General features: G+C 34.3%; 5 protein-coding genes across 5 annotated transcripts; 2 read left to right on the top strand and 3 right to left on the bottom strand.

Annotated features, from left to right (window-relative positions):
* Window positions 1-126: 126 nt before the first annotated feature.
* On the bottom strand, window positions 127-2,414 carry LOC103872444 (uncharacterized protein At4g15545). Its single transcript, XM_009150838.3, has 9 exons — window positions 1,895-2,414; window positions 1,611-1,679; window positions 1,465-1,521; window positions 1,270-1,342; window positions 1,119-1,193; window positions 799-1,032; window positions 675-720; window positions 513-591; window positions 127-427 (listed from the first exon to the last, which is right to left on the bottom strand). Exons 1-9 carry the CDS (start codon window positions 2,162-2,164, stop codon window positions 335-337), a joined length of 996 nt encoding a protein of 331 aa, XP_009149086.1. The 5' UTR covers window positions 2,165-2,414; the 3' UTR covers window positions 127-334.
* Window positions 2,415-3,567: 1,153 nt separating this feature from the next.
* LOC108872293 lies at window positions 3,568-4,217 on the top strand. Its single transcript, XM_018659756.2, has one exon. The coding sequence runs from the start codon at window positions 3,895-3,897 to the stop codon at window positions 4,162-4,164; it is 270 nt and encodes an 89-aa protein (XP_018515272.1). The 5' UTR covers window positions 3,568-3,894; the 3' UTR covers window positions 4,165-4,217.
* A 298-nt stretch (window positions 4,218-4,515) lies between these two features.
* Window positions 4,516-8,339, top strand: LOC103872443 (auxin-responsive protein SAUR41). Its single transcript, XM_033272889.1, has one exon. It carries the CDS (start codon window positions 7,750-7,752, stop codon window positions 8,185-8,187), a length of 438 nt encoding a protein of 145 aa, XP_033128780.1. The 5' UTR covers window positions 4,516-7,749; the 3' UTR covers window positions 8,188-8,339.
* A 2,016-nt stretch (window positions 8,340-10,355) lies between these two features.
* LOC103872442 lies at window positions 10,356-14,912 on the bottom strand. Its single transcript, XM_009150836.3, has 4 exons — window positions 14,656-14,912; window positions 14,312-14,581; window positions 11,667-12,859; window positions 10,356-11,579 (listed from the first exon to the last, which is right to left on the bottom strand). Exons 1-4 carry the CDS (start codon window positions 14,656-14,658, stop codon window positions 10,673-10,675), a joined length of 2,373 nt encoding a protein of 790 aa, XP_009149084.1. The 5' UTR covers window positions 14,659-14,912; the 3' UTR covers window positions 10,356-10,672.
* A 747-nt stretch (window positions 14,913-15,659) lies between these two features.
* On the bottom strand, window positions 15,660-19,314 carry LOC103872441. Its single transcript, XM_033272888.1, has 2 exons — window positions 18,115-19,314; window positions 15,660-18,019 (listed from the first exon to the last, which is right to left on the bottom strand). The coding sequence occupies exons 1-2, from the start codon at window positions 18,334-18,336 to the stop codon at window positions 17,504-17,506; spliced, it is 738 nt and encodes a 245-aa protein (XP_033128779.1). The 5' UTR covers window positions 18,337-19,314; the 3' UTR covers window positions 15,660-17,503.
* Window positions 19,315-23,856: the final 4,542 nt, after the last annotated feature.

The raw sequence follows: 23,856 nt of genomic DNA, 5'->3' as shown, positions 1-23,856 counted from the left end.
ATTCATGGTATGATTTCTAACTCTTGAAAGAATAATATGCTACTTACTGATGCAATTTATATATATACGTTACTCTACAAGTATGTTAGTATATACCATATCTAATCTTTTATTTAAATAAAAACGTAAGACAACGCCTATTTCCATTAAATATGCATTTAGGATCAAAGGGAGATATCACGGGAGAGCAACACTAAACACTTTCGAAAGCGAGATCTTTCATTGTTTGTTCTGAAAAGAAAAAACACTTTCCATGTCACTAGATATGGTCGAGAATTACACATACTACAATGGTTGTGATCATCATTTGGTGGAGATTCAAGACTCGTAAAGTTTAACGCATGTTTCTGTTGAGAAGACCTTGGAAAGACAGGTAGAGATCTTTGTTCTCTTCCCCAAATATCTCATCTGCTTTCCTCAAAGTTTCCTGTCAAAAGCATCACTCATTTAAAATCCTTAATCCGAACATACCGAAAAAAGAAAAAAATGGCGCACAGGCAACGGTTTCTTACCTCTCGGGTTTGCTTCTGAGCGTTGAGTTCCTTGATGTTAGCTAAGAAGGCACTGAACTGCTCATATGATAATCGGCTCCTAATAGTGATATAAAACAAATAAAATCAACAAAACTAAACTGTGACTAATGATACTAAGACAAGAAGAGGTGAAGGTCTCACCTGGCTTGTCTGAAGAATTCCTTACCGTCCATACGAGGTGTACGAGCTGGACAAGAGTTTTAAAAACATTTTATCTATAAGAACCATGTTATCAATGTATACAAGTTAGTGATCTTGTATGAACCTGGGAGTGTACGGTTGCGAGGTGGAGAATTTGCAGCTGATGATTGCTGACTTGAAGGGTACCATATTGTTGTCTTTGTAGGAGAAACTGCACCGGATGTTCTTTTGGGAGAACCTGCTGCAGAGTAGCCTCGAGGGGACACGCTTGTGGAGATGATCTTCGGCGTTGCGGATGGGGTAAGGCGTGGAGAGATGTATGGTGTCATTGAGAATTTGTTTCCGGCATATTTTGAAGCTGCAAAAAAAAGTAGAAAGTCATATGTGATTCTTAAGAGCAGCATAGATATAAAACCATAACATAGGAGGTTGACTCGGTATTACCTTCGACAATTGGATTGTTCATGTCGGAAGATCCACTGTAAGAACGGTGTGTTGAGTGTACGCTGGTCCTTTCATCTGCTTGGATGAGACGTGTTCAGAATCAAAACAAGGCAAATTTTTAATTGGGAAAACGAAAACTAATGCTCTGTACCTTTGCCTGTATATGAACCAGTTGATCCAATACTTGACTGGTCGCATGCCTTTATATCAACAGGCTCTGTTTGCTGTAATAACAAAATGGAGAAGACGCAAGATTACATTCTCTTGGACCAGAGACCAGAAGCACGCAAGATACACATAGAACAATAAAATAATGTGTGAATAAGATAAAGCTTGAATATCTTACAGGAGGAGCACTCTCGTCGCTCAAAGATTTGATTAACTGCCGCTTGAATGTCTCCAGCTAAAATAAAATAAAATAAAATAGAAACATTAGCTGTTGTGTCTCCCACCAGTATAGAACAAACCATAAAGCATCAGTAAAATTCTCACCTTAGCCAAATCACGAGTGAGTTTTGTTACAGTCATTGCCAGTGAATCTTTCTCCTTTGTCAGGATCATCTTTTACAAGAATAACAGATACACAATCAATAACTTATACTCCGTGGTTACAGTTCTTATATAGCAGGGGAAAATAAACATGGCACATGTAACGATTATATATAGCTCTATTGAACATCAACCAATGCACCAATTAAATAAAAAAGTAACGGAACCATAAGGTAAAAGCAACACAAAGGGGATAACGAGATGGAGTTTTTTTTTAGTTATCTCACATTCTCCTCGAGGACGGTCTTCAACCTCGAATCAACCTCGCGACGGTCTCTCTCGAGGCGAGACGCCTTCTCCTCGAGCTCACGGACAACGGTTTCTTTACCCTGAAGCTTCTGTCTCAATTCAACCACCTCAGAGTCCAGATTCGAGACCCTCGAAGCTATCGCCATTGAAGTGATCTTCCTCGCGAGATCCAGCTGCTCAAAAGGATCCATCGGAATCACCGACAGAACCTCATCGGAGAGCTCCAGATCCAGCCTGTCGTCTCCCATTGCCTCTCTTTCACTAACGTTTCGTATCTCGTCGCAAGGGATAACGTTTCTTTTTTCTTTTTTTTCTTTTGTTGCCTCTTTCTAGTGTGTTTGAAATTGAAACGCCAAACCCGAGACGATTAGGGTTTGTTTGCCTTCTTGTCCGAATGCTTGTTGTTTGCAGAAGCGAAAGCCTTTACACGTGTTCGTTTTTAATTGGCTATTTATCTTTGTTGTCTATGTTTTGAATTTTTTCTTGGTTCGAATTTTAAAGAAAACGATTTTGATTACTTTTTCCCTCCAAACCAGAGAAAACCCACTTTTTGGTTATACTTTCGGAAAGTTATTGTTTTGTTTTGTGCTAGTGCGATTTTGGTCCTACATTTCAAAATCACAAATTGACAAATTGCGACGTGAATTGGCATTTATTATTAGGTGTTATTAAAATATTCCATAGTGGCCTATTGAATTATTTATAAAAACATATTGGCAATAGTTAAAGTTTTAGCATTTTTCTGGTTACAAGTTGAGATGTCACATCTATGCAGTTGAGCTGAATCGCCAGACACGTGTATAAATACATATAAATTTCGTATCTACGTATGTCCTATTTCTTTAAATGCACAAACACATAACTGGTTTTTCTGGTTCGCAATAACTATTTTATACGGTTTTACAATTTAATCAGAACCTATATGTCAGGTTTTTATATATCGTGTCGTGGGGTGCATAATTCATGAAGCCTAAAAGATACTTCGTTTGTATCATCTGGTATATCAAGAAACCGGACTATACCAAACCGGACTATACCAAACCGATGAGTGACAAGTATCGATTAATATGGCCGACTTGTTTTTCTAAAACAAAAACAGTTTAAGACTTGTTGGGTTTTTTAACTTTTTAAGTTTTATATGACTAGGTGTTTTGTCCGCGAAACGGGCCTAAATATTTTTATAAATTTTGAAAAGTTCTTTGTAAACTATATTCATTATACTAAAATAAATTTAAAATAACAAAATATTATATTTTTAATTATATAATTAAAAAAATTATTTGATTAATATTTAATTATATAATTTATGTTTTTTTAACTTTTTACTAAAGACTTTTTCAGATAACAATACAATATATATATTATTTGATTAATATTTAGTTATATAATTTATGTTTTTAAATTTTCACTAAAAGACTTTTTGAGATAACAATACAATATATATAAAAATTATCTCTTTTTTAAAATTATATTTTCTGATTTTGGATAATTTTTAATATTATTAATTTGAATCAATTATCTAATCGAATAAATTAAAATTTCGTTTTATTTTTTAATTTATTTATACATTTTATTCATTAAGGATATAAAGGATATTAACCACTCTAACTTTTAACATGAGAGCTCGATTCCAAAAACTTACTTCGCAAATAATAGTATAGATTAAACACATCAGTTAGGAGTATTGTTTTTTTTCATGCCGTTCACCGGTTATGCATGATCGTTTATTGGCATAAAAAAATTATTAAACCGGACTAAAACAAGCATTTTACCCGGTATAAACCGGTTCGCCTAACAGCATTTATTGCTCGTCCGGCCAGAGTGGTGTCTCGAGCGTATACAATAGATACACGTACATGAAATTACATACACATGTGTAGTCGGACAGTGTGTAGTATATATAAACACCTCTCGATGCAAAGAAAAACACCAGCTTCTGAGTTTTCTTTTGTTATATAGACCCAAGTCACCCAACTAAATGTATTGTCTTCAAGTTGCAGCTTATCACTTGTTCTTCAACGCTTCGCGGTTATGTTATCTTCTTGCTTTAATTGTTTTTGTCTTTCTCAGATTCTCTTCTATTTTCCATAATATCTCAATGGTTAATCACGTTGGCGAATCCAGAACGGCTTCGTTTTTGGCGATCGTTGATACACAACAAGCTCAGAGAGATCTGAATGTAACTTTCTCTGGTGCTTTCTTAGGATATGTAATCCAAGATATTGCTGACAAATTGTGTTGTAGTTAGTTGTTTAATGTTTATGTACTTATATAATAACGATGATTATGCTTTGCTTTGTATTTTATCTCCAGTTCGACTGGAGGTTTATTGCATAGTAGTTATGCCGTCTTGCGTTAATCCAGCTTATAATTGTGTTAGTTTAGCCTTTAGGACGACAACAAAATATTTAATTCGGTTCAATAGTGTGACTATATATCCATATTAGTCCACGGCAGTCAAATAACAATCATATAATGCAAGTTGCAAACCATTCAATACCTGCAGATAAAGGTCTTAGCAAGCTCGATCCTATATGGACATATTTAATAGATATGTTCAATTTGTTTTCCATATTACAATATAAAACAATCTAATCAGAAACTAAATGATATTTTGAATTTTATTTTTAACGTCAATTATATGTTATCGTTAGCTAATCACTTAATCTTGTGTAAAGTATTTGGAGTCAATTATGTAACTAGCTAATGCAAAATAAATAAATACAGAAAATGCAGTCCGGTTTATAAAATATTGGGCCCTTATACTTTTTAAAGAGCCGAACAAATTAAATTATTTCGGGCCGAAACAGTAGGCCCACGTGTTTGTGATGAAGATCTTTTATTTAGTAAGTCGGATATAACATATTTATCCCTTGGAGATAATTTGTTTGTATAATACGAGATTGATCCGTACCGAGGTAAGAGAAAGAAGGACAGGCAGAGAGTTGGTGGGTCACACTCTGTTTGAATGAGTGACCGTACAACCTACAACCTAACCCACCTGCCACTCTTTAATACCTTTAATTGCACGTCATTTATAAATAAATACAACTCTTTACTTGATTTTGATTTTTAATTTTGTCTTTTCTATTTTCCCTCTTTCGATTGAACCCATCCACTTTCTTAAAAAGACGATTATTATGTGTGTATGTAAATAGAAAATATAAAAATAGTTGAAAAGTCGTAATGAAAAATATACTGTTGATAGAATCATTAAAGATGTCGTTTTTGCATGTTTAGTTTTTTTTCTTCTGTAAACATGCCGTTTAGTTAATGAAACAATTAATTAAAAAAACAAAATTAGTAATATCCAGAACGCACAAGGGACAAGAGTGTCGTGAACAACTTGTCTAGCGACTCTAAAGTTGGCCGATGTTTTGTTTATGCCTCGATGGTCATTTATATAAATGTAACTATTTGAGTTTCTTTTTCTTAAGAACTAGTATGTTTTTGTAGGAACTTGCATGTTTGATACATGCGAATAACGTTTGGCAGACAAGAATTAGTGAAGTAAATATCTAAACGAACAATATATGTATGAAAATCTTGAGGAAATGTCCAACTTTGTCGGCCAAAAATATATGTTTAATAAAAATATATACAAAATATCATAATAATACAAATAAACAGCAAAAACGAAGATCCAAATTTTCTCGATCTATTCTCTTTGACTTTATTGGTCACTCTTGTAGTCTTAAAGAACGTTGAACTTAAACCATCCGCGGAGATTTCATCCAACCATCTTTAATTTATTGACCAATTTGCTTAAAAATAAACGAAACTCCATATTAATTTATTTTGTATATTTATTGAAGGCTAAACCACCAACCCCATAACCCAAGGAGTTAAAAACATTTCCTGTTTCTTTCACCTTTGACCATGATGATGTAAGAACAACTTGTTAAATCATACTCGAATTTGATGTTTAAAATCACGGACTACTTCGCCTGTTTGCTCTAAAATCCACTAGCTCAATTTAATAATTTATATAGTAGTATTAATATACAAAATGACGTACTCCTTCCGTTTCAATTTAATTATCGTTGTAGGAAAAAAATTTCGTTTCAAAATAAATATCGTTTTAAAATTTTAATACAAAATTTATTAATAAATTTTTTCATTTTATTTTTCTATTGGTTTGAATATGGTTAGGTGTATATATAATTATGTTTTTGTTTTAAAAATATACAAAATCATATGTTTTTTTAATATGTGTGCATAAATATAAAACGACAACTAAAATGAAACAGAAAGAATAATAAATTAGAATGTTCATAAGAGAGGTTTACCATCAGAGACAGTTCATATATATAATACACATCTTAAATAAACTGGCAGTTTATATCATACACCCCTAGCAACAAAATAGCAAAACGATTACGTGAATTAGGAGTTTCCATGACATAAGTAAAAAATGGTTACTACTTACTATGTTTGACCAAAAAAAAAAAAAAAAAAAAAGGTTACTACTTACTATGTTGATTTTTAAGTTTATAGTATTACTTCACATTTATGACTTATCTATCTCTCTAATCTATACTAGCTGGTTTTAACGTAGTGGTTATCAAGATATAATTAACCTTTTGGATCATTACAAAGTAGTCCAAACTTAATAACAAAACTAAGAAATAGTACTCTGTAAATTAAAATATAATTATTTAAAAATTAATTATTAATTATAAAGCCCACATGAATACTAGCCCTGAGCTTAAAAGTTAGAGAAATGGTGTATTGAGCTTAAAAGTTAGAGAAATGGTGTATATTCAACTTAACTATTCAGCGTATTTTGATTTTTTTTTAATAGCATGTGCACTCAGGCTCGTGCCTCTTATAAGGCAGCTAAAGCATTAGCTTTAGGCCACAATTTTTTTTAGGCCACAATTTTTTTTAAAAAAAATTAGGCCACATCTTCTATTTTATGTACAGTACTTTTCATTTTATTTAGCTTGATATAAAACCACGGATACTTGTTAACAAATCTTCTTCTTTATTTCTTCCTTCATATTTTTTAAAAAAATTTAATCTTCTTCTTTATTTCTTTACTTAGTATGGAAAAATCTTAAATCTTGTTAACAAGTTGATTAATAATTAGTTATAAAGTGCTTTTGAATTGAATTTTAGAATAACAATGGTTGTTGGGGGGTGGTATTTATGAAATTATTTATGTTCGGAGATCGAACTTCTAAAAATGGCACTACAAGCAGAAGTTAAAAGAGTTGCTGAAATATTGAACTCTATGAAAGTAATGGAAGATTTTAGTATAACTCATGGATTGTTTATCAAATATGTTAGCAATTCTTTTTCAAAAAAAATATATGTTAGCAATTCCAGTTTAGGTTGCTTCTGCAGAATTTGTTTTTTAAAGTTGAAGTTGATAAAAATATTTACGATTTACTATATGTCACAAAAGAGACTGAATGGGAACTAGAAAATGTGTTTTTAACAAATAAAAATTTATTAGGGTTACATTTGAAAAAAATGCTTCAGGCCACCAAAATATTTGGGACGACACTGTGTGCACTTTTATCCATTTCAACTATAGCTAAAAAAAGTTTCTGGATATTTATAATTTATAAAACTATAAATTCTGAATACATTTTATAGATTTAATTAACTTGTCAATAAAGAATTCAGTATTTTAAATTTATTTTTCTGAAAGTTAAATTTACTTGGATGTACCTAGCAAGTACCGCCTATGTACTCTCTCTCCCTTATGCGCTCTTCATAGTCTTTCCATGTGTTCTGTCTCTATATAATCCCTCTCTTCTCACTCACTCTCTCTCTAGCTTCGAATTTTATCTCTCTTCAAAAACCCCCCGGAGAAACAAGAAAAATGAAGCATCTGATCCGCCGCCTCTCTCGCGTCGCCGACTCATCCACCGAGTTCTCCCTCCGCAGATCCACCTTCTCCTTCCGCACCCGCCGCGGCCATCACCGTCTCCACGCGCAGCCGCCGTGGTCGATTTGTCAGGCGAGACGAGTCAACACCGTCCCCGCAGGCCACGTACCCGTCTACGTCGGCGAAGAGATGGAGAGGTTTATCGTGAGCGCGGAGCTCCTGAACCATCCGGTCTTCGTCGGACTTCTCAACAGATCCGCTCAGGAGTACGGTTACGCTCAGAAGGGAGTCCTCCACATCCCCTGCCACGTCATCGTGTTTGAGCGCGTGGTGGAAACGCTCCGGTTAGGATTCAACGACTCAGGCGAGGTTCAAGAACTCGTGGAGTCGTTGCTCTCCGGAGATGAGGTGATACCTGGAACTACAGAGTAGCTCTGAAAGCATCCAAACTGCTGATGGTGTTTTCTCAGCTTTAAAAAAAAAACAATTACATCCTCATTTCCACGGTTTTGTAAATATAATTCAAGTTTTTATCTGTCTTTAGTTGTGATCGAAAAACATAACTTTTGTTTAGACCAAACCAACTCGAGACTGAATCTGCAGAAACTGAACATAGATCTCCGACCACTCTGTAACTGAAACGCCTCTTGTGTTTTTTTTTCTTCTGGCCGCCAATAAATTAAAAAGAGAAAACAAAAGAAACGTGTGCCCCATACGTTTTATGTACCGTTTGGTTTAACAATCAAATTAACTCAATTTCGAAATTGCACGTTTCGGGTTACATATGTCATAAGAAACGTACGAGATGGTAAGGTAATGGACTAATGGTGGGATTCGACCGCAAAGTTTGAATCTAAAATCTTGAATTCAACCATGTATCACACATTGAGTAAGAATCAGATAATTCAACTATAAGGTCTTGTCTAGTGAGTAAAGTTGTAACTCTTTTTATTTATTTATCAGCAGATTTATCAGAATCTGCTGATAAAAGTTATTGAAAGATTATATTCTGCATCCACCAAGAAAAGGAATGAAGATATTCCGAGAACCGTTGACGACGGACAGAGGACGCAATGGCAAATTGTGGACAAGCGTCGGGTCAGATTCGTCATTTTGTAATAGTATGGATATCTGTGCACCGTACGGTTCCCTTCAGATAAAGTACAGAGAGCTACAACTAAACGTCCAAGTTGCAGTTGAAATAAACAATAAATACGGAAAGATCTAAGAAAATAATTTTATACTACCACTATTTTTATAGTATGTATATATATAGTTGAAGGTCGGCGTACATTATTTTTTGGCGCAAACTTTTCATTGTTATTACGTTTAATCAGTAGTATTATTTTAAGAGTTTTAATGTTTTTGTAAGAGAACAAATATTGATATCATGAACTCATTTTAGCTTTGTTATAGGACTGCAAATGTGTTACCAAAAGAAGAAAAAAATGTAAATGCTATCGATTTGATTCACATAATTAAATTTTAGATAAAATTTGTCTGGTTGTACATAGACAACCAGTAAAGATAACATGATTTATTGATTTTAAGTTGCATCTAATTAACAACAAGGAGACATAAGGTATTTTGTTTTTAGGCCGGTCATACCGTCAAAGTATAAATTCATTTTATAGGTTTGTTTCCCCTTCTGTGTAACCAAACTCTTTGGTTATTTGACACCGAAAGTTCTGAATTAATAATGTAATGACACATTTGAGTGGATAATCCACTAGTAACATCAAAAAGTATTTTTGTACCATATATATTGATAAATTACTGTCAACAGAAAGCCAAGAGAATTTCTCAGATTGTTTTTTTCAGTTGTTCAGTATTATTTATTGTATTAAATTGTAAAATTTAATAAATAGGCAAAAATAATATTGCGACCGCAGCATATCATTTTAAATTGTATATGCAGGTGGTCCATTCCAAGACACTCGACAAACAAAGAATAGCAACATGTGTTTGCTTATAACAATAAAAATAAATAAATGTATTTTTGAGGCTTTATGTAGTTCTTAACGTTAAAATGGTTGCTATTGGAATTTATATTCCATTATGAAAAATATAACTTAGAATGTCGTAGAATGAAAATAAAATTCTTTTTGTTTTGAATAGTAAAACTCGAATCAGAGCTCGTAATCGTATAACACCACTATAGCTGTATAAAAATAAATTAGTGTTAGAACCAGAATTATATCTCAATTATAAACAGCATGGATCAGAATTGTACGGTGCGGGACTTTTATATTTTTGGGGTATTGTACGGTGTGGGACTATTTGCCGGAATATCGAGATCTACAATTATTATTTTTATTAATAAATCAGCAAAATTCAGTGACCTGACAACCAACAATTGGCTAGAAGGTTGATATGGCAAATCTATGGCACATGTGTTGCTTCATTTCGTACGATGTTGAGGAAACTTAAGTACGAGCTAACGAGTTAGCATAAAGTATAAATAATAAATCACAGCTGGCAATTCTTATGATTGGGCTTGGGTCGTTTATGTAGATAATGAATGCTAAAGATTAGATGTGTCATAAACGTTTTATTCACAAAATGAGCTGAACCGTGGCCGTGGGAGTCTGTTTGTGTTAAAAAAAATCTGTGAACAAGTCTCAGAATTGAATCTGATGATATGTTTGAACTGTTAAACAATAAGCTAGAAGATCAATTACAACCACCTGCTTGTTAGCTAATGGCACAGCAACTGAGAAACATGATTTATTTCTGCAAAACGTGTTGCGTTTCTTCTTGCAAAAGGTAAACCGAGGCACGATGAGGCTACTTTTACAATCATTTGAATCTGGAAAAGATTTGCTTATATATATTACCGAGTAACCGACTATGATCTGCTAATCTCGATGATTTTAATTTTTAGACGCCTTTTCTTCTTCAAGTAAAAGATTTCATACTAGTTTTTCGATTGTTGAATCTGCTGGAGAAGCGCTGCTGCTAGCTGCAACGTTGCTTGGAGACGCTTCTGTGGATTAGCCTCGTTTTCTTCCTCTTCTTGGGCGTTGCTGCTACCTTGTAGCTGTACATTTTGATACCCTGGAGGTGCGCTTGGTGTCTGCTCGTGTTGCAAAGTGTGGAAACTTGATCGAGCGTCTGCTGCATATCTCTCTGGCTGATTTGATGTGTTGTCCACTTGGTATTGCTGTCTGGACATAGAGGAAGCTAAGTGTGTAAGCTGTTCAGGCTGAAACCCTGATGGAATCTCCGTTTCACGAAAACGACTTGGATCTGCGTTTTGCTGAGCAACAAACCCGCTACGCTCTTGAAGATCTTTCAAAAGTGGTTGCATCTGTGAGCTTCTGGTGTTGGTAACTGACACATCACGAGGTGGCCAAACCCTTCCAGAGTACTGATCGTCCCTTCTCTCAATGTATGGATCCATAGGTGAATGTTGAACAGGTGGACCCGGATTACGTGGGTTTCCAACATCAGGAAAAGCTCCACTATCCTCTGGATATGATGTTTCACCGTATCTCCTCTCACTTTGCTGTTGAACAGACCCATATCCAGAACCTTCGTATTCTGACCGTAGAATAACCCCAGAGATGCTTAGTTTCCCAGGAACTTTAAGTACCTTTTCGGAGAAATCAGATGGAGGCACAAGGAACAACGTCGTCGTGTCATCCAATTTAGAAACAGCTGCCCGCTGCTTCTCCTCCAGATAATGCATAAACTCGTTATAGAACACAATATCAGTATCGCTTCCAGGAACGAAGAAAACCACCCACGCTTGAGATGACTGGTAGTAATGATTCGCCAGCATGTCCAGACCAGTTCTTGCCGTGCAATCTAGAAACTCGGGCCTTCATTTACAAAACCATAAACCGAACCAAATCAACAAATTTCATCACAAGAAGTGCAGAAAATAAAAGATTTAGAAAACAACTTACAGCATCATATCCATCGCTTTGCCCACAGGAAAACATTTAGCACGACAGATAGGATTGCCTCCCTTTGCAATAGTCCCTTCCCAGTTCCAGTCCTTAAGCGATGGCCGAGTCTGTTCAAGTGTATGCCGTCTCCCTTCAGGCAGAGAAAATTCTCCCACCAACTCATCATGTGGTTCACGAAAGCTACTCTTCTCCCCGTTCCTTATAGCCATATTCAACGGATTCTCAACTGTTTGCTTGTATCTTACTTGTCCAGCCTCATAGTTACGCTCAAAGGCTTTATTGGGAGAAAAATCAGCAGATGCCCTTGAAAAAGAGCGTCTTTCTTGCCCTACACCAGAAACCACATGCCCTGGGAGCTGCCTCTCTGCCTGAAAGGATCTTGTCTTCACTCTCTTGGTGTCCTGGTAGTAGTAGTCTTCTTCGGATAAACCCCGTGGCTCTTCGTACACTGAACTCCTTGGAGGAAACCTGTGAGGATCATCACGGAATGTGGAACCCATTTCCCTATGATATTCATGCATATCCTGAGGCAACTTGTGTGGAGACCTCGACCTTCTATAAGGAGGCCCTCCTCCATCATATTCATTCCTTGAGGCTCTTTTCCTGTTAAACATGTAATCTTCAGACTCTTCCAAATCCCTGTAATGTGGATCTCTGACATTGGAAGTTCTGCTGATGCTCCCATAGTTTCTATCCTGATGAAAGTAACCTTCTGAAGATCCCAGTCGATCAACAGATCTGTAAGGCGGAGAGAATGATCGACCAGACGGACCCCTTCCACTGCTAGATGAGGAAGGCTCACTCTTTGCGAAAGAAATATGCACTCGAGGATTGCCAAATAATTTACCCTGAAGAGTTTCTTTTGCCTTGCAAGCTGCCATTAGGTTCCGGAATTGAACAAATGCATAACTACGACCAGGGAATATCGTGACCTTCGTTATATCTCCGAATGGAGTGAAGACCTTCATCAAGAGCTCTTCATCTACTTTCAACGAAGCTGGGAATCCTATATATAGTACCTCACTGGGTTCTGCATCTCTATCACTCATTTTGTTTGATCTGCTATATGCGTCTGGGCTCTCGTAACGCATTCTGGAGTCCTTTTGGAAAAAAGGTGACCCTCTTGCTCCAGACCGCTGCTCATCATGACGAAATGTATTTTCTGTGCGTGGTCCAGTTGAGGACTTTTCCTGCGATAAACAGTATCACGAAGTTATAACTATTAACCAATGCCCTACTTCACTGCATGATCAAGAACAAAAAGGTTCTTAAGTTACTGTGCATTACTATCTACGATATACACTAGATAACAAGTTGTAATCAAGTTCAGGAAATTCTTGAGCATCTGGATGTCAGCTAGAACTCTTTGTATGGAAAGAGCTGCCTGTGGAGATCAATATGTTTGAGTTTTTAAACAATATACCAGTCCTCAGCATAACATCGAAAATAGAATGGAACTCTTCAATAATTATAACACGAAGGCAATGAAATCATGCCAGAGAAGCATAATCAGAAACAAACAACAAGCTTAAGATGTTTGGCCAGGTAAGTTTCTTGTATCATCTATAAGGCAATGGAAGTTATGATCAATTTTACTGGCCTGGTGCAACGCTGGAATTGGTGAATATATAGCAACTGGTGCTTTTGATCAATTCATCTGATGTCTACAATTAGGTAAGCACTTCAAACGCATGAGTCTGTTATGGCATTGGGTAGTTGAATAGAACCATATGCAAATTATGAAACATGGTGAAGATAAGCTTTAACATGGTGAGCTTTAACATGGTGAACTTTAACAAGGCCTTGAACACATGGTGGGTTACTGACATATCAAGTAGAAAATCTGAAGGTATGTCATCAACTGATAGCTTGAAACTTTTGGTCGTCTGTAACTATTAAGTTCATAATGAAATAATGGAAGGGAGGAAAAGTTACTCAGGATCTAGATGTTCATGTCGTTCATCTTCATAGCTACTGAAGCAATCAAATTCAGACTAAGTGGACTAATGTCAAGATAATTCTATTAATAAGTTAAGACTTTTGTCAATAAATCATCCGGAGTTGTTTGGTAAACACCAGCCCCAAGAGACAGAAAGCTTAATGGAAATTTCTATATTTTCTCTGTTTTAAGATTTACTTCAACACATATCTCACTTGGGGTCTCAACTACCAAGTTCATATTAGTTGTCAATGAGAACCTGAATGCTTGTAAACATTATGGCTGAGTGCCTGTAATGTGAATGATAAAGGTGATGCTTGCGAGGGTTACACTGGATGCCTTGGATGTGGAAACACATTTGATGCTAGAATACAGATGGCCAGGATATGGTTTTCAACAGAAACTGATTCTAAGTTAACTACTGAACTTTCACCATTCAGTAGCTATATACCAGAGTATGATGCTTAAAAAGATGAGTGCATGTGTGTTGCTTTGCTCATGGCTAGGTTACTTAACCTTTCACATACTAAGATAACAATCTTAGTGCCTGTGGAATTCTACCAACACTTAAGACATCTAATAAAACACACTAACCGATAAACTTCCAAATGCTAAGTAAGAATCTATATACTCTCTAATCATTCTCTAAACACTAACCTCAAAATTCAAATTCAAAGTAAGGAAGAGAGATCTCAAGACTAACCGGCTTGGCAAACTCGATCTTAAGCGGGTTGCCATTGAGCGGGAAGCCTTGAAGCGAGTCAATAGCAGCGAAAGCATCTTCGTCGTGTTTAAAATTGAGGAACGCGTAGCTCCTTGCAGGCTGAAACGCAACGCTCTCCAATTCTCCAAACCTCAAGAACCTATCGGCGAGTTCCCGTTCCGATATCCCGAGGGGAAGGTTCCCTACCCAGAGATGGCGCGACGGAGGGTTCCTTCCTCTCTCCTCCTTCCTTCCTCCGCCTCTAACTGACTGTAAACACACAAAAACACACAACATCAGTGCACAATCTCTCGCGGCGTGGAGAAAGAAAGGATAACACAGACCATTTCGAAATCGTTTTCAGTGATCAGATCTGATGCGTATTCAGATGAGATTCAGCACCATTGTATCACTCTCTCTCGTTCACTTTTTTTTTTCTTTCTATTCTCAGGGCTTCGCGAAATCTCCAATTCTCTCTCTCTCTGTCGATTGAATGAAACGTGTTGCTCTTCCTCTCGAGACGGCGGTTTTGGAAAAGGGCACCTATGCTATCGGTTCGTTACCAAACCGGCTCACATGATTTTTTAAAAGATATTTTGTTACTAAATCTGCTCAATTAAATGTTTTTCTTACTTCGTTACCAAATCTGTCTCAATTGAATATTTTTCTATTTCGTTACCAAATCAGCAAATATTTCTCAATTCAATATTTTTATATTTAATTACTTCATTTTTCTCAGTTAAAACTTAAATCTGTTCTATATTTTGTGACTCTCTTAATTATGTTTCTAATATCTCGTTACCAAATCTCAACTAATAAATTAATGCTTTTACAAGAGCACCTAGAATCTCAACTTTACTAAAGAAAACCATTTGAATTATGGAGTTTCTCAAATATTTGAAAAAAACACTCAGAACATTAAGTAAGTTTGAGGATTTTTAAAAATATGGAGTTTTTGATATATTTTGAGTCTTCCATTATTTAAGTAAGTTTCTTTATTATTTAAGTAGGTTTTCCACATAGAAAAAAAAAGGCCAAGGGTGACCAGAAGCTAGTGAACATCCATGCGCAACTGTTGTGATGAGTGTCGGTTTTTCTCACTTGATGAATGATGATACTCCTCTTTTTTTTGGTTTAGGTTGATCGTATAAGCTCTTCATATGTAGTGATATGAATATTCACAAATTTCCTGGCGACAAGTGGAAGAACATCAACAATAATGTCGTCTGAGACATGTAAGTGGGTTACACTACGTTGTCTGGATGAAAAAAATCTGTAGCTTTTGAACCGCTCTCTTTGGTATATGTACTTTTCTACTTCTTAGGGTTGCCTTTAAGAAAAAACACTCACTGCAAACGAGTGAATGGAAGATGCTGACTCACCGGTTTAAGACTCTTTTTAAAGGATACAAATACAATAACTCAAGAACAATGTTATAAGGTCACAAGCTTTTTGTGGACGTGTGAAGCGCTTCAAGATCTGCATATTACGAAGTGATCCTTGAGTGGTCTTCCATTGAGGCATGGAAGGCGTTGACCTCTCCAGCATGTTTCCCCAACGTTTCTTATGGACTCTCACGTCTCCTCAGAAAAGCTAACGAATTTGAGCAGTTTCAAGTGTTGTTGACTCCTCCTGGTATCAACTCTATTGCATTATCTATTGCTCTTAGTGTGACTAAGGACCGCAGGTATATATCAATCTTATCTAGCTCGAGGTGGTCCCGCCAATTCCTAGGTACTGCAGCAGCTGTATGCCCCAGCCCTCCTGCTCAGGCGTCTTGCTCCTATTTCTTTAAAGGAGCTCTTTTCTCTTTTCTATTACGGCATCTATTGATGTCTGTCTTTGCTTTCTCTTAATTGCTTTGATCCTTCCACTCTTTTGTTAGTCTTTTATGGCTTTGATACTGCACAAGTCGTTTGACTTGATTCTTAATGGATTTTTTCCTTGACCAAAAAAAAAGGTCAAGCCTTTAACAAAAAAACAATGTTGTAAGGACATAACAGAAAAAGAAAAAAAAAAGAAAAAAAATTGTTGTAAGGACACTGGTTTGAACGTTTGGTACTACTATTTATTAGAAAGTCACTGTCCAATTAAACACAAAAATAATTGCTTATTTGTTTTCAATAATTTTGTGTTCGAAAAAAATGAATTGACTTAGACGAAAATTCGTAGTAGCCGACTCAATAAACACGAGAGTTTTAATAATATGATAAAGACAAATACCAACTAAAACGTACTAGTAGTAGTCTAGTACATACTACATAGCTTGGCCACTCCGTCAGGAATGTGTTAAATGAAAAACTGTTATTCTACGATATACTTTTTACTTTAGGTCATACCCGAACAAAGTATCCTTCCTTTATAACTATGTTTCAATAGCACAACTAAAACATTTATTTTGGAGAAATGGACTTATTTTTTTTCGTAGACTTCTGCACTTAATGAAGAAAAAATTGAAATTTGAAAATGGCTCTCTTCACAAATAAAAACGGAAAGAAATAAATGTACATTATTTGTATTTGTGTGTGTGCATGAACATGCATTGTTTGCCAATGAAATGAAGCTTGGTCAGCGAAACTTTAATGACTCGTCCTTCCACTTAAATTCTCATTTACTCGTCACTCGTCGGTTTTGTGTTAGTAACAGTCTACGCATACAGTAAATGCGTCTCATAGTCCACTTAACTTCTTCATTGGATACAAAACACACTTAAGAAGGGCTATTTGCTTAATTAATGACTACTGTCATGAAGCATATCAGGGTTTTCTTATACAGCACCAAAGGCGTACTTCAGGTTTTCATAAACAGCTGCAACGAAATAAAATAGTTAGTCGTAAGTATAGTGAATTAAGCGTATAAATAACAGCATAAGAATAATATTTTGTTGGTTTAAAAAAAATAATTGAAAATAACTTCAACTAACTTCGAACTAAGCCATGACTTTGGGTTATTCCTTAAATTTAAAAAGAACATGACAGGAGTACCGAGTACGGTTGAATTATGTAATATAATATCAGATTTAACACTTGCATACCGCTTAGAGTAACTTTATTACATAGGATTAAGTGATTAACACAGCCATTTTCATTAACACCCATCTCTTTCTTTTTCTTTTCAATTAATTAAACCCCTAGTTTATCTATGATTTACAAATTTTGAACCTTCAAAAGAAAAAAACGAAACATTCATACATTATATGTTGAGATCAATTTTAGGCCTTTTCACGGCAGGCAAAGCAACAAACGAATGACACCTTGGGCATTTCGGATTGTTCTTCATCACCAGTACATACGACAAGCACCCAGGGCATCCAACCGCCACGGGAGACGACCCGGCGGTGGAAGCGGTTTGATCGCAAACGTCCTCCTCTTCTGGTGATTTGCGTTTCTTTAAAGTCCCGGATGAAACTTTCCCCGCCCTCTCAAGAGCAGACTTCACCTTATCGAGGGTGCAAACGCTCTGGAAACTCGAACTCGCCGATGATACGCAGAGAGAAGAAGACGATGATGATGCTGGCGATGATGATGAAGAGGGGACTAGTTTCAGTTCAAGGCTTGTGTCGTCGAAGAGGCTTAACAATGGTCTCACCGGAGATTTGCTAGGAAAATTTAAATCTTGAAATTTTCGAAAAGTTTGGTTGGATTGTTCTGCGCGACGATGATGAGACGAGGTTGTTGAGTTTTGTTGTTGCAGATACACTTTCCCTGACTGTTATCAATATATATATATATATAAATATCAAATATCATATTAATAATCTCAATAGCTACAAAACGAAACTACATAGAAATATAGCAACGAACCTTTAGGTCGAGACGCTTTTCCCAACCGTTGGGGACTTTCAGGTCAAGGTCAAGTTCCAGCGACTGATCGCCTCCTTCTCCTCCTCGACAACTGCCGCTTCCGAGGAGATCACGGGTCATTAGGGCCACCGACGATCCCTGTTGGGCGGAATCTTTTACCGTGGTTCTATCGTCATTGTACCTACTTAGTAACCGTACGAGAGAGCTTACGTCAGCAGTCATTTCAGAAAGCAGAGAGAAAGAGAGAGCGAGATCAGTTATGGGGACTGGTTGGGCAGAGAGAGTTATATAGATGGGGCCAAGAAGAAGAAAAAAAAGTCGAGAGAGAGTTTAAGAGGCGGTTATAGCAAATTTAAAGCCAATAAAATTGTTTCATTAATTATTGAAATTTAATTTTTGTATTAAGGTAAGTTATTATTTTATTTGCATGACGAATCATATATGTTTTCATTGTTCTGCTACTTGTTTCCATCCTGAAAAAACAAGTCTCTGTGTAATTGATTTGACAATTTGGAGACTGAACCAATTCATGTCTACGTAGGGAATGCTAGGTAATACTATAAACCATCAACCAACACATAGTGCTCTTGTGACATTTACAATACAACTTAGGACTTAAGAGTATTGGTATAAAAGAAAAGAGAAGCATAATTTTTTTTTCCGTAACTAAACAAAGTTTTTATGACTAAAACAATAAATAAATAAACAATGGACGGAGGAATTCGAGGAGGAAGCAAACACAAAGTGTAATAACTGCGAAGAAGAACGCATTAAGTGCGTGGAAACTTCACTTATTTAATTAACTACGCATTGATGAATGATATGTTTAATGCAGTTTCGTCTTCTTTCGTATCGGGCACGTCAATGATATTTAATGAAGTAGGTAGTGGTACGAATGTGGTATTGAGAGTAAACCAGCATTGGTATTAATATGACCAAATATTTCTTGACTTTTCGAAATCATATAATTACAAGCAAATACTAACATTTCTTTAAAATACTCATTTACACCTTTGACCTAATACAATTATTCATCATCTCCATAATTATCAGACTTACCTATATTCTTTTTGTTACTGCATACCTAAATTCGGCTATCGTTATTAATTGATATAAGAGAAAACTGGGAAATATCTAAAATATACTAATACTCTGTTAACATTAAGAAAATATAACACTTTGTTTACGTTTTGTAATTACGTTTTAGGAATTAAGTTTTGGGATTATACGTCGTTCAAATATAGGGCTTAGTTAGTTCTAAATATTTTTTTTAGGGTTTTATTGTCATAATTTAGTATCTGAATCCAGATTTTTATTGGAATTTGTACGTTTTGTTAGTTTTTAACTGTTTTGTACTAGATTTTGACCCGCACGCCCGTGCGGATGTATTTTAAAAAAAAATGATGGTATTTTATTTTTATGTCACTATTTAAGTTTGGTCAAAAAACTCGAATTCGAAGAATTGAACCGATCCCAATCCGAATAAGTAGTACTAAATCTGAACCAGAATTGATTAAATATCCGAATTATTCAAAATTTTGGTATTTGAAGAACTGAAATCTAATCCGATCCGAACCGAAGTATTTTGGGTATCCAAAATAGATTTATATACTTATATATATTAATTATTTTTAGATTTAATATATATAAAAGCATCCAGAATATATATGATGTAAATATATACAAATAATCAAACGTAAATACTTAAATATATGATGTAAACTTTTAAGTTTGCTTAAATGCTTGAAAATATGATGTAAACTTCTAAGTTTGCTTAAATACTTATATATATGATGTAAACTTTTAAGTTCACTTAAATGCTTGAAAATGTATACAAATAATCAAACGTAAATATCTTAAATAGTTAAAATTTACTCAAAACTCCAAAAAATACTTAAATAATTATTAATTTTCTATCCAAATATTTAAACCAAAGCTATTTAAATTGGTTATCCAAATCCGAACCAAATCTTCAAAAATCTGAACTGAACACGAAATCCCAAAAAGACCCGAAAACGAACCCGAACGCCCACCCCTAATCACTATTATATATATATCCTATATGTGTCATCATAGGTTACAAAATATGTGTTATCATATAATTAATCGTATTTTATATGTACCATCAAATAAGTTTTCTTATAATTAATAATATTTTATACGTACAATCATATAAATAATCACATATATTATATTTTAAAATTTAATGTGAAATATAAAAACCATAATGTAAGTTGGTGTTTGAAATTGGGATTTGTATTGTATTTTTCTTATATATATTGAAAACATTTTTATAATAGTTATTAGAAAATATGTTAGTAAAAATTAAATTTTGAATATATATATATATATTTTGAATGAATTTTTGATATAAATCAATTTTAAATTATTATTTTGATTTGAATATATTATATATCAAATAACATAGATCTATTAATTTTTAATATAATGTAATGGAATTCCAATTTTTAGTAGCATAAGCTCATTATTTTTTTTCCTAACTTACTACTATCCATGTTTCCAAACAGTACTATTTTTTTAACTAATATCCATATTGCCAAACAATCTTAATGTGTACTTCAACTTTAATAATATAGATGTGTCCATTGTTATAGTCATTAAGTTACGGTGTTTGTATATTAAAATTTATAAAGCTATATTCTTTTTTTTTTCGGCAAAAAAGCTATATTCAATGTAGATGAATTATTATCTTTTAATCACCAAAGAAATTGTCTCTAAATTATTTGTTCAATAGTGTGCTATTACGCATGTTCAAATATAAATAGTAACACAGGAGATTAACAAGGGCACTAGCATAATACGCTTCTTAATTTAATCAAATGTCAATTGTGGTAAGCTCGTTGGGACACAAGCCACCACGTATGACGTGCTTTTCGTCGGAAGGTGTGGCAACGAACTTTTTCGCTCGCTCATCCAACTAATTGAATTATATCTCGACCTTTGTTTTCAATTAATTCAATTATTCTTTATGACCTTATAATATAATACTAATCAATAGTTTCACTTTACAATGAGTCACATGTTTCGGTTTTTGAATACGTGCATATCTCTTATATTTACCGTAAAATGTGCTCAGCAAGCAAACGAAATTAATAACGTCCTTCTTAACTTTGGTAGAAACAACACTTACTGTCGATGATAAAATAAATTCGAGATTTTCTTGCTACTCCAAATGCATTCTGCGTTTAGATGCGTATAGTTAGCTGCCAACCTTTGTTGCTTATAAGAGTAATTGGTCAGCAACAAATGTTAAAAAGGTGAAATTGCGAGAAAGTAGGTTGATGGGACCAAACATTCAAATAGACTTTGTATGAGAAAACATATTTTAGTATTAAAAGCATCTCCAAAAGATACTATATAACTTCAAATATGAAGTTTTTTACTTTCCTAAAAAAAAAATTCAAAACTTGAAGTTTTATATTTTTATTTGCATTTTGGTCCCTACAATTATATATCACATTTATGATTCATAAATATTTTCTTGTTTCTTGTTTTAATCCTTATAAAAATTATATCCCATAAATATTTAAGTTTTGTTTAAAAAATTAAAGTTTACACACAAAATTAAATAAAACTTTAAAATAAGATTTAAAATATTTAAAACTAGATTTAGATAACAAAATATACAAAAAAAACTTAACAAAAAAACTTTAAAAAATTAGATGAAGACATAACTATTACATAAATTTAAATATTACAACAATACTAATAGTCAGGTAAGTTTGATCTGCAACCTTCCGAATTTTCAAATATTATCCAATTTTTTTGTGTAACTGAAGATAATTGTTGTTGTTGATGATGTTTTTTCGTACAATTCTTTCTTGTTCATATTGAATATATTCACGAGTATTAATATCGTCGATAAAATTTAGTCTTTTAACAATATTTTATGTTTCTCTTTTACTTTCTTGTTCTGATCTAATGTATTTACAAGTATTAATATCACCCGATTTCAATAATTTTTATCAATAATCTACAAATTAAAAATGAGGATAACTATTTTTACTTCGAAATGCACTAGTAGATCATATATGCATTACGAAAATCACTTTATGAAACAATATAATATTTTTCTTGAAGTTTAATATTAATTAAGTTATTTTGTTTAAAATTTTATATTTTAATATAATATTTTTTAAATTAATATTGTTGTAATATGTTTATATATGTGGTAGTTATTTACAGAAGTTTTATGAATTCAATTAGCTATGACAAATATAAAGACCATATCATAAAATAAAAATAGTTTTAAAATTGAGTTTGAAGTTTTATTTTTGGAAAATAATATCTTTAAATTTCAAATATAGAGTTTTGGAAACTTCAAAATATAGTTCTTTTTTTGGAAATGCTCTAAGCCTATAAAAAATGAAGCTCTTTCATTTTCAACACGCATAGTGGTCAATAAACATTAATAATACATATAGCATTCACGAGATATCGTTGAATAGTTGAAGAAGTGGATTTATTTTCTGAGATGGCCTGGTTATGGGAGTTACTCCTACTCCTAACTAGACGGCTAGCGCCTTAAATGAATTAAACTGGACATATATTTATTAATGATAGCAAAACTGGTCTTGGGATTTGAATGCACTTTAATGCGGGATCGGTAAGGGTTATTAATAATACTAGTACTTCTGAAAAAAGTATCTTGAAAACCTTAAATTCCGAGGTCATAAAGGAAGTTGAAGCAGCCTGAGATCGGATTCTCCACCACCAACTAACTTTTTATATGTATAAAAAAGTTTGTGTCGTTCAAACCGTTGCTTGATCGACTTTTAGCAAAACAATATTGGAATAATATACTATATCTATTATAAGCAAAGTTGTATCACCACCGTCGCCACCACTTGTATCACTTTACATCGACAGAAAACACACACACAACACAGAGTTACAGACTCATAGTTATCGAGAGCTGGGCTTAGGCTAAGACAAAAAAAGGCCAATACAGAGTAACGTAAGTCCCATATAACCCAGCCTAACCATATCAGAAGTTCTCGAGGGCCTGACTTAAACTAAAATGGTCCTTATGGTATCCGCATATAAAAACGTTTGGCAAATGCATTTTTTTTACACTCCAAAGATTTCTTGTTTCTCTCCTGTTGTTTTAAATACTACGATATAAAGTATGCACCGCCAATTTCAACTCAAGTTCTCGGCATGACATATATTAATATACTGTATACATATGAGTTTTACAAGGCATGGTAAAATAAATTTATTTAGTACATGTAACGGTGCGTCATGCACATGTAATGTGATCGTCTAATCCTTTCTCAATCCACCACTTAATGTGTTTACTAATCTAGGTACTTCTTTCCTGGCGCAGCGTACGAATGGGTGAACGGTCGATCTAAGAATTTAGGGTTCTTCGAGACCTGTTCTTGGATCGATCAAAGGTTTCTTTCGATAGCTCTTTGAGACCAACTTCCTGTTTTGATGAATTTAATCAAATCTAAACAAGGGATAAAAGCAAAGCTCTTCTTATTAAAATCAAACGTATCTAAAACAAAGAGATCAAAGGTGCTTATATAGCCCTTCCTTTAGACAAACCCTAAAAGGAAAAGGTTAACATAAACTTATTCTTAAAAGGAAAACAAAAATAAAAGGAAAGCTATGGAAAACCGAAACATAACATAATATTTGAATGTCTTCAAGTTGGCGCCAAAGATGGAGATGATGCTGCATCAGGTCTCCCCGGGTGAGAAGGATTCGACCCCG

Source organism: Brassica rapa, chromosome A06 (assembly GCF_000309985.2).
Source record: "Brassica rapa cultivar Chiifu-401-42 chromosome A06, CAAS_Brap_v3.01, whole genome shotgun sequence".
Lineage (NCBI taxonomy): Eukaryota > Viridiplantae > Streptophyta > Magnoliopsida > Brassicales > Brassicaceae > Brassica > Brassica rapa.
Note: the sequence above shows the minus strand (reverse complement) of the source record. Positions and strands in the feature narration are given on the sequence as shown.